This window comes from Neopelma chrysocephalum, unplaced genomic scaffold (genome assembly GCF_003984885.1).
Source record: "Neopelma chrysocephalum unplaced genomic scaffold, ASM398488v2 Primary Assembly neopelma1_170, whole genome shotgun sequence".
In the NCBI taxonomy this organism is placed as follows: domain Eukaryota; kingdom Metazoa; phylum Chordata; class Aves; order Passeriformes; family Pipridae; genus Neopelma; species Neopelma chrysocephalum.
The window spans coordinates 265338-276292 of NW_020897832.1; the positions used below are offsets into that span (position 1 = coordinate 265338).

The 10955-nt window shown below is 55.0% G+C and overlaps 1 protein-coding gene across 3 annotated transcripts in view; it reads right to left on the reverse strand.

Annotated features, from left to right (window-relative positions):
- STIM1 (stromal interaction molecule 1) overlaps nucleotides 1-10955 on the reverse strand; it is a 63223-nt gene that overhangs the window by 32841 nt on the left and 19427 nt on the right. For all 3 annotated transcript variants that reach the window (XM_027701835.1, XM_027701836.1, XM_027701837.1), the window contains exons 2-3: nucleotides 6855-6985; nucleotides 1633-1747 (exon numbers count right to left, since the gene is read on the reverse strand). In XM_027701835.1, coding sequence (XP_027557636.1) covers nucleotides 1633-1747; nucleotides 6855-6985 — 246 coding nt within the window. The remainder of the gene's footprint in view (nucleotides 1-1632; nucleotides 1748-6854; nucleotides 6986-10955) is intronic.

Sequence of the window (10955 nt, forward strand, 5' to 3'; positions counted from 1 at the left end):
AAGCTGAGGGATGAAGGAGATGAGGAAGCTGAGGGAGCTGGGAGAGATGACAGACTGAGCCCAGCACTGAGCAAAGCCAGCAAGGCTCCAGAGGAAGGTGCCATCCCCAGAGGTGTTTCTTTTGGAAAGAAATCCCTGAGAACCCAGCTGGAAGCACGCACACCTGCCAAGATGAGCAGGTCCCTGCCCTGCCAAAATGGGCTGATCTGGTACTTCCGTGGCTTTGGTAGAGCCAGGCTCACCCAGGGCCTCATCTGTCAGACACAACACTCGTAAGAGCATCACAGCCTTTATATTTTTGGATCATTAAGGGGCAGAAATAACTTTCTATCTTCCACAGGTGCCCAGGAACAGGATCAGTGGAAGGGAGGACAAGCAAGGGCTTGGACACAGCTGCCCTGGGCACAGCTGCCCTGACCCTTCACAGCACCCTCTCACACCCCCAGGAAGGAGCAGACCTTCCCTACAACCCTGATTCCAGTTTTAGGACTGAAGTTCAAGCTCCAAGATTAGGCTGGATATATCCCTGGAAGTGTTCCAGGCCAGGCTGGACGGGGCTTGAAGCAACCTGGGCTGGTGGAGGGGGTGGAACAGGATGGGCTTTAAGGTCTCTTCCAACCCAAACCTCCTGTGATTCCAGGAGATCAAACCATCCTTTAGGTATTTATTTCATCAGCCAGACCTGCAGGATGATGAATGGGAAAACAAGGGCAGGAACTAAGCCCAGCCCTGGGAAACTGTGATGCCAGAGCAGCCCTGGCAAAGCCGTGGCAGGGCCGTGTGTGCCAGGAGCAGCTCAGCAATTAAGGGCCCTGGGGAGGATCATGGGATGTTCTCCTCCAGCCCTTAATGATTTCTGCCCTTTCCCAGCCCACACTAAAACACACTCCAGGCAAAGCCATCTGTAAACAGCTGGGTAATGGGATAAATCTTCCTGGGATACGGGATCCTGGAGGGGGGAAAAGCCCTCGGAGAGCAGAGAGTCCAACCATCCCCCAGCACTGCCAAGGCCACCACTGACCCACGTCCCCAAGTGCCACATCCACAGGGCTGTTCCATCCCCCCAGGGATTCCCACCACCTCCCCAGGGATGAATGACACCATTTGGGCACAGCCTGAAGTTATTTCCACACAGACTGGACTTAGGACACTTCCACTCCCAGCACTTTATTCTGCTTTCCCTTCACTACGTGAAGGAGCTTTTCAGGCTCAGAAAATTTCTGCGAAGGAAAACACAACCTGCAGGAGAACACAACCTGCAGGAGAACTCCCACGCAGCTCCACTGAATATTTAGGGTGTAATTATCCCATTAAAACTCCAGCTGAAAGTGGGGGTTTAACAGAGAGCCTGGAATTGGACAGCATTTGGCCCTATTTAACACACATTTTAGGGTGGAGAAACAAAACAATTTCTACTTTTATGGCCACGCTCAGGTGCAGCATTGAGAGTTGGCAAGTGAGGAAATCCTGAAAATCCACCCCCAAAAAAAAAAGAAGCCAGGAGAGCAATGGTGCAGGGCAGGAAGAGCAGCAGCACATTCCTTCTGGAAGCTCTTCCAAGAGTATCCAAAATCCAAACTCTTTGGCCCTGTTGGGAAAGGGTTTCTTTGCTTGTTTGCCTTTTTTTTTTACCTTCAGATGTTTTCCAGGCCTTCCAAAGATCTTCCACACTGATGAGCTTGTCCTCTCCATGGAAGGTGCTGTGCTTGACTGCTGGGTCGTGGTAATTCAAGTCCTCCCTCAAGAACTAGGAGAGGAATAAACAGCAGAATTAGGCTTTGGTACATCTTGTAGAGGCATGAGGAGCATTAAAAACATCTTAAGAAGGAGAAGAAGAAGAAGAAGAAAAAGAAGAAGAAGGGAAATCCCAATAAATCTGAATAAATATAAATATAAAGTATTATTATATATGTAAGCTATTATATAAATATATTATAATAATAGACATAAACTTGTATTTCTCTCTAATAAAATCATTAGTTAAATATTTTTAGCTGCTGGCCTAAACAGACAAATCAAGCTGGGTATGAACATTCCCTGCAGTACCCTTGGAGATTTCAGTTCCTGGGAAGACCAGCTAGGAAATATTCAGTAAGTAAATATGTTCAATTAATTTTAATACAGAGTAGGTATAATAAATAATTATAACCTCATTTTCTGAGATTCCAGGCTTTTCTTTGAATTATACTCTCACCAAAAATCCACCTAAGTGGCACAATGGAACCAGCTTTATGTCACTGGAATAAGAATTCAAACCATTATTACTGGGTTTGACCTGCACCTCTCAAATCCAAGCTGGAACAAATGCCATGGGCAGGGGAGGAGGGAATACCACTGAGAAATATGTATAAATATATATATATATAGCCCAGCTGTGGCTGCCCCTGGATCCCTGGGAGTGTCCCAGGCCAGGTTGAATAAACTTGGAGCAACCTGGGCTGGTGGAAGGTGTCCCTGCCCATGGCAGGGGGTGGCACTGGATGGGCTTTAAGGTCCATTCCCACCCAAACCAGTCTGTGAAATCACCCCCAGCAGGAGAACCACTCCCATCCCAGTGCCCAACAGGTGGGACCAAACCAAGGGATAACTTCCCATTCCCACCCCTCCCACGTCACCCAGGGCAGGATCCTTCACCCCCAGGCCCCTCTGTGTGCAGTGGGATCACACCCACAGGAGAGTCCCCTGAGATCTGGAGCTTTAACATCAGGCAGGGCCGGGAAAAGCTCCGGGAAAAGCTCCGGGAAAAGCTCTGGGGCGGCTTTGACATTCCAGGCTCCTGCAAATCCCCTGCAGGGGCTGCCCAAGGTCCCCTCTGCCCTCCTGCCTTTGGCTGCCCAGGGCAGGAACACGGACAGTGGGAATGTCTGGGAAAAGGGCCCTTCCTGCAGGGCAGCCCCCTGGCCCTGGGGTCCCTCGTGACCGTGGCAATGTCACCGTGTCACCGTCACCGCCGGGGCAGGATCAGCTGCTGGAGCAGGATCAGCTGCTGGAGCAGGATCAGCTGCTGGGGAGAGCAGGGATCAGCTGCTGCTCGGTATATTTAGCTCGGGGAGCACAGAAAGGAAAAGTGATCCCTTCAGCTTCCCTTGGGAGCGCGGCCCCAAAACAAACGCCCGGGGACTGGCGGAGGAGACGGGGCTGGGGGTGGGGGGAACGTCCGGAAAACGGGTGGGAAGGAGGGAGCAGGATGGGGATGGAGCTGCCTGAGGAGCTGGGCTGCTCCCACCAGAGCCCAAGGAGACCTTAAAGCAGATTTTCCACGTGTGCCTTCTGGGGGAAAGAAACCCAGAATGGTTTGGGTTGGGAGGGACCTTCAAGACCACCCAGTTCCACCCCCTGCCATGGGCAGGGACACCTTCCACCAGCCCAGGTTGCTCCAAGACTCCCAGATGTTCCAAACCCCAGGCATGAGAACCACTGCATGAAATCCTGACCTACCTGCAAACCACTTCAAGTGTCAAAGATCCCACTGATCCCAGCCCTGGAGACACCCAGGAACTCCGAGTCCCGGGAAGGGACTGGACCTATCCAAGCTCCCACATGGACCATCTCCAGAGATCCTCTGGAAACCACCCCCAGCCTTGGCCAGGCTGCAAATCAGCAAGAACAGAAGGAAACTGAGCCAAGCCCGAGTCTCCCACCAAGCACAGGGAACGACAAACCACGGGCAGAGCAGCCAAAGGCAACGGGAACAGACCCACAGCTACGGAACACAGCTTGGATGAGCCCAGATCCCAGCGGGAAGGCTGGGCTTGGGAATGCTGCTGATGGTGCTCTGGGGTTCCCAACATCAGGAGGATGTGGAGCTGCTGGAGAGAGTCCAGAGGAGGCCATGGAGATGCTCCAGGGCTGGAGCCCCTCTGCTCTGGAGCCAGGCTGGGAGAGCTGGGGGGGTTCCCCTGGAGAAGAGAAGGCTCCAGGGAGAGCTGAGAGCCCCTTGCAGGGCCTGAAGGGGCTCCAGGAGAGCTGGAGAGGGACTGGGGACAAACATGTTGGCTGAAGGCACACTCACAAATGAGTGGATCCATGAAATGGGATTTTCTGGAGGGTTTTTTTCACAGAATCACAGAATATTTTGAGTTGGGAAGGACCCCCAAGGCTCATCCAGCCCAGCCCCTGGCCCTGCCCAGGACACCCCAACAACCCCACCCCGTCCCTGAGAGCGCTGCCCAAACTCTCCTCGAGCTCTGCCTCCTGTGTTTTTCTGTCTGCAGAAACTGCAACTACCGAGATGATTTTTCAACCCTTCCCATCCCTCCCACGTCCCTGGATCCGTGCCCATCCTCCCTCCCCAGCACCAGCTCCCGGCGGTGCCGGTGCCAAGGGCCGTGTGCGGGCACAGCTCCCTGTGCACAGCTCCCTGTGCTCCCGGTTCCAACAGCTGTCCTGAGCCATCAATCCCATCAAAATACAGAAAACTCCTGCCTCCAAAACCTCCTGCTGTCCAGGGAACCCGGGCTCTGCATCAGGGGCTGAGAGGAGCCAGGGCAGAACATCCCAGAGCCAGCGGGAACCCGCATCCCAAAGAGCTGGAGCTGCCTCTGGAGTGAGCAGGGGGGCAGAAACAGATCCCTGTTTAGAAGATTTCCCCGAGAGGGAAAGTTCTTTCATTTATAATTGAGGTCAGTGACGTCATCTGAAGCTTCATTGAAAATTCACTTCCCGAAAGGAAGGCGGTGATGGTGATTTATGGACAGTGTGAAAGCTGTGGGACAGAATTCCACCTATAATTTGGATATTTTAAAACCACAGTTGTCTGTGTCTCCACTTCTGCCCAGTCAGGGCTTTCAATGCAAACAAAACGTTCCCATAACTAAACCCCAAAGAGAAGGGGCCAAATTAATAAATGAAAATATGAAGTTCTCAACCAACCAGGGAAATGCCCCTGGATCCCTGGAAGTGTCCAAGGCCAGGCTGGACGGGGCTTGGGGCAACCTGGGCTGGTGGAAGGTGTCCCTGCCCATGGCAGGGGGTGGCACTGGATGGGTTTGAAGGTCCCTTTCAACCCAAACCATCTTGGGATTGCATGAACCCCATAAAAGGTTTCAATTTGAGCCTCCTGCATTCTTCCCAATAATCCCCTGCCAGCTGTCCTGCTGCACAGACACGGAGCTAAACCTGACTGCAGGGTCCATGTGGGGGGAGAGGGATAACCTTGACAGGGAGAACTCCTGAAATACCTCATTGAGTGCCTGCAGAGCCCACTGACAGGGGAATTTAATGCAACTTTTATCAAAGTTCCAAGCTTAGCAGAGGTGAAGCAGCAACTTTAAAGCAGCGTGGAATCACAGGGACATGGAATCACAGGGACATGGAATCACTGAGGCTGGATGTGACTCCAGCACTGCCCTGGGTCATGAAAGTGCCAGCTGTGCCCAACCCTAAGAACACTTATTGCTAATTTAGTGGCAGGGGAGCAGAACACACAGAGTGAACTCCGAAGCTGCCCCAGGAGTCAGTGGGAGAGGCCAAACTGCAGCTCCAGCAGAGCAGGAACTGCCCCCAGGGAAAACACCCCATGGAGGAACTGACACTGGAACTGCAACTGGGAGCTCCTCATCTGCTTTAATTGCTCTGTTCAGTGGGATTGAGGGAGAGGGAACAGCCCTCCAGCCCCACCAGCTCCTGCCACACCAGGGCTGTGTCCCTGGGGGATGTCAGGGCTGTGTCCCTGGGGGATGTCACTGCTCCCTCCCAGGGGCCCTGGGGATGGATGGATTGGCCCAACAAACTGAGCTGTGAGTTTGGAGGGAGATTTAACCTCCATGAGGGTAAATTCTTTATGTGAGGAAGCCCCTTGCAGGGCCTAAGGGGGCTCCAGGAGAGCTGGAGAGGGACTGGGGACAAGGGATGGAGGGACAGGACACAGGGAATGGCTTCCCACTGCCAGAGGGCAGGGTTAGATGGGATATTGGGAAGGAATTCCTGGCTGGGTGGGTGGGGAAGCCCTGGCCCAGGTTGCCCAGAGAAGCTGTGGCTGCCCCTGGATCCCTGGAAGTGTCCAAGGCCAGGTTGGACGGGGCTTGGAGCAACCTGGGCTGGTGGAAGGTGTCCCTGTCCATGGCAGGGGGTGGCACTGGATGGGCTTTGAGGTCCCTTCCACCCAAACCTCTGTGGGATTCTGTGACCTGGGAGTGCAGAACTGCCTGTGAGTGGCAGCAGATCCCTTCCCCCACGTGCTTTCTTTCTGCTTCCAACACTTTCCTGTTTAGATGCCAGTTTTCCTTGGAAGACAGAATTCCTCGCCTCCAACAGAGCCCTGTGAATGAGCCCCCACAGCAACTGAAGCACCACCACAAACAAACACCTCCCCTTTTCCAGCAGGCTCCTCTCTACTGGGTGCTCATGTAAACAAAGAACAACTTCATTTCCCTGCAAGGAAGTTCTTGGTAAACAACAAAAAGCTGCTTCTTTTTCAGCAATGGGCACATGGGCTGGAACTGCTGGAGCTGGGTGGTGGAAGAACACAGTCACCATGGAATCATGGAATGCTCTGGGTTGGGAGGGACCTCAAAGTTGATGGGCAGGGACACCTTCCACCAGCCCAGGTTGCTCCAAGCCCCGTCCAACCTGGCCTTGGACACTTCCAGGGATCCAGGGGCAGCCACAGCTTCTCTGGGCAATGACACAATGGTTGGAAAGTGCCAGCAGGGAGAGGCAGCCCCAGACACCTCACTGATGGTGGTGAGACACTGCCTGGATCAGCTGGGGCTGGCAGGGACCCCTGGGCAGGGAGGAGAGAGGCTCCAACCCCCCGAGCCAGCACTGGGCACTGAGCACTGGGCACTGACCACTGGGCACTGAGCACTGGGCACTGGGCACTGACCACTGAGCACTGGGCACTGGGCACTCACCTCGTCGCTCTCCTCCACGTCCACGTTGCCGTTGGCGTCGTCGTCCATCTGCTTGTGGATGTTCCTGACGGCCTCGAAGCTCAGCTGCTCGTCCTCGTCGTGGCACAGGGGCTGGTCGATGCGGCAGAACTCTGGGGGGACACAGTCTGTGCCAGTCAGGGCTGGGCACAGGCCGGGCACTGGGCATGGCACAGCAAACCCACCACAGACCAGCCCTGGGCCAGCAAACCCACCACAGACCAGCCCTGGGCCAGCAAACTACCACAGACCAGCCCTGGGCCAGCAAACCCACCATAGACCAGCCCTGGCACAGCAAACCCACCACAGACCAGCCCTGGGAGCTGCAAACCCACCACAAACCAGCCAGGCACCGACCCTGGGCCAGCAAACCCACCAGAGACCAGCCCTGGGCCAGCAAACCCACCACAAACCAGCCAGGCACTGGTCCTGGCACAGCAAACCCTCCACAGACCAGCCAGGTACCAACCCTGGCCCAGCAAACCCACCACCCTGGGGGCTGGGAGCTGGCACTCACAACAGGGACTGGCACTCCTGGCACCCATGGGGGAAGCTGGCACTGCTGGCACCCACAGTGGGCCCTGTGCAGCCACCACGGCCCTACAAACCCCCTGCCAGCACAGGGCAGGGCGAGGCTGTTCCCCTCCACGCCAATCCCTGCGGCATTCCCGGGGCAGCTCTCCCGGCAGGGCCTGGCTCCTGCCTGCAGGGGAAGAGCCTCCCCAGCTCCATTTCTCACTCGAAGGTTGTTAGTGTTGGCTCCGGCTCCGGCCGGGACGCTCCGGGAGGAAGAGTTGTGTGTTTATAAAACACATCAATTAAAACAGTTCCCTCCTTCCTGATTATGGAACGGGCTCTTCTGGCTGCCTTGCACATGTTTTTCTACTTCTCAAGGCTAACAGTCTAAATTTTGCTGTTCTCCCGAGCCCGTGTCAGCACCAAAGGTGGCTGATGCAGCCCTTCTATGGCACTGCTGGGAGAAAACCTGTGACCTGCACTGGAGGGAAGAGACCACGGGGATGCTGCCAGGGCTGGAGCCCCTCTGCTCTGGAGCCAGGCTGGGACAGCTGGGGGGGTTCACCTGGAGAAGAGAAGGATCCAGGGAGACCTGAGAGCCCCTTGCAGGGCCTGAAGGGGCTCCAGGAGAGCTGGAGAGGGACTGGGGACAAGGGACGGAGGGACAGGACACAGGGAATGGCTTCCCACTGCCAGATGGCAGGGATAGATGGGATATTGGGAAGGAATTCCTGGCTGGGAGGGTGGGGAGGCCCTGGCCCAGGTTGCCCAGGGAAGCTGTGGCTGCCCCTGGATCCCTGGAAGTGTCCAAGGCTGGGTTGGAGCACCCTGAACTGGACCTGGGAAACACTTGGGTGCCCTGGGATTGACCTGAACAGAGCTGGGTTTCCTCTCCCACCCTCCAGGTTCTCCCCACAGTCAGTGCAGAACAAGCTCAGAGCTTTGGGCTGGGCCCTTCTGCACCAGTTCCTCCCCTTGGTCCCAGGGGCAGCAACACAGGACGGGCATTGTGCTCCTGCTGCCCTTGGACAGGACTCCAGGAGGAAAAACGAAGCCAGGCTAAAAGATACCTCCCAAAACATGACAAGATTATCTTGTTCCGGGCCTGTGCTTGTTGTTGCAGTGCAGAACGTGGCAAAGTTCAGATTGGGGAAGGCAAGGTTGTGGCACTGGGAAACCAAGAGGGTTTGTGCAGATTAACACTCTCCTGACCACACAACTCCTGAACCACGGAGGTTCATCCAGCATTGGGGGAACAGGATCTGAGGGGGCAGAGAAGATTGAGGGGGATCTCTCTCAGATTTCTGGCCACCACAAGAGCAATCCCTAGGTACTTGGAGCACAAATGCCAGGAGTGAAGATTGACTGAAAGCAGCAGAAAGAGCAATAAAACAATGGCTGCCAGGGGCTGATAACAAAGTACACCATCAAAGGTGATCAAACCAAAAACAGGGAGGAATTTGGTGTTTTCATCAGGGTAACAAAGAGCCTGAATATGGGGCAGGGTGATTTAATCAGCAGGAGATCCTGCACTGATAACAGAATGGTCCTGAGGTTTCAGCAGGGAGGATGGGCCATTCCCCTCCCTGTTATCCCATTCCCTTCCCTGTTATCCCATTCCCTTCCCTCTTATCCCATTCCCTTCCCTCTTATCCCATTCCCCTCCCTGTTATCCCATTCCCCTCCCTGTTATCCCATTCTCTTCCCTCTTATCCCATTCCCCTCCCTGTTATCCCATTCCCCTCCATTATCCCATTCTCTTCCCTCTTATCCCATTCCCTTCCCTGTTATCCCATTCCCTTCCCTGTTATCCCATTCCCCTCCCTGTTTTTGCTCTGGGCTGCAGCCACAGAAATACCCCAAATGAAGAACCATGACCAGCCCCCTCCTCAGACTGATGGAAGATCAACCCTAAAGATCACACCACAAAATCATCCAGTGGTTTGAGCAGGAAGGGACCTCAAATCTCCTCCAGTCCCACCTGCCATGGCAGGGACTTTCCACTATCCCAGGCTGCTCCAAGCCCCGTCCAACCTCCCCTGAACACCAACACCAGGTCATTCTGACACACCCTATGGCACCTTCAGCAAGCAAAAGCCTCAAAATGAGTCTGAAGTTGGCTTTAAGCAAATCTTCTTCTCCCAGAAGGCCCAGCCCTGATTTTTGCCACACAGACACTTGCCTGGTCTGTGGCTGCTGGAACCTTTAGGAGCTGAGAGCACTGCCTGCCCTCCCACCCCTCTCTGAGCCAGGGCAGGCTTTTGTCCCCATCCTGCTGTTTGGTGCCTCCGGGCTGGGTTTTATCTCCCCACTATCACTCTCCACAGGCAGAACAAAGAGCCCCTTGTCCCTCCCTGGGGGTGTCCTTGATGGCAAACTAACGTGGGCACATCAACAGGGGCCAGCTCTGCACCCTGCTCCCACCCTGGCACCCTCCTCCTCCTCCACTGTTCCCCACTCACACCCACCCCAGACCACCAGCACACAGGGAGGCCTGAGTGCTACAGGAGAGAGAGAGCTGGGATTTCACAGAATCCCAGAATCACTGAGGCTGGAAAAGCCCCCAGACATCCCCCAGCACTGCTAGGGCCACCACTGACCCCAAGTGCCACATCCACGTGGCTTCTCAGTGCCCCCAGGGATGTGACTCCCACCCTGCCCTGGGCAGCTGTGCCAGGGCTGGACAGCCCTTCCCACAAAAGACTTCCCCCAATATCCACCCTAAACCTCCCCTGCTGCAACTTGAAGCCACCACGGAAAGCAGTTTGTAATCTGTTCGTAAAGCAAACCCAACCCAAAGTCTCTTTTTTCTTTGCCCAGAGAGGCTGTGGAGGCTCCAGCCCTGGGGACAGTCAAACTCAGCCCTGGACAAGCAGCTCTGGGAGGTTCTGTGAGCAGGGGACCATCTCCAGAGGTCCCCTGGAACATCAAACTATTTCACTCCATGTCTTGCCTTTCTCGTGGGAGATTCTAACGAGAACTGGGTTTGTTTAATTTCGGGTTCCCTTCATCTCCTTATCTCTGCTGACCCCCAGAGCTGGTCCATGGCCCCGGTAGCACCAGGCCCTGCAGCAGGAGCAGCCCCGGGACAGCAGCAAACAGCAGCTTAATTACTGGGATTGTCATTTCCAGAACTGGCTTTTATAAACACCGGGCCGGCAGCCAAGGAAAAAAGCCCTATATTTGGGGAAAAAGAAGTGTTTACATATTTCACCCGTGTAAACAAGGGCTCAGCTGAACTCTCAGGGCTCCTCCCCCCCCAAATCTGGGCTTTAATCACAGACAACTCCAGGAATTCCAACGGAGGCACTAAACTGGTTTGTAAGGGATGTACTCAGAGATTTCCATCCCTCCAGAGGGGCAAGGAAAATGAAAGGGAATCCTGATATCCTGCAAGGAGGTTGCAGAGCAGCAGCACAGTGAAGCAAAAAGGGCCTGGGAACAATCTGGGGTTTCCAGCTCTAATTCCCAACCAGCAGAGCCTGACAGAGCTCCGAGGGTATCCAGCCCTTCCCGCTGTCTCCCAGGGTATCCAGCCCTTCCCGCTGTCTCCCAGGGTATCCAGCC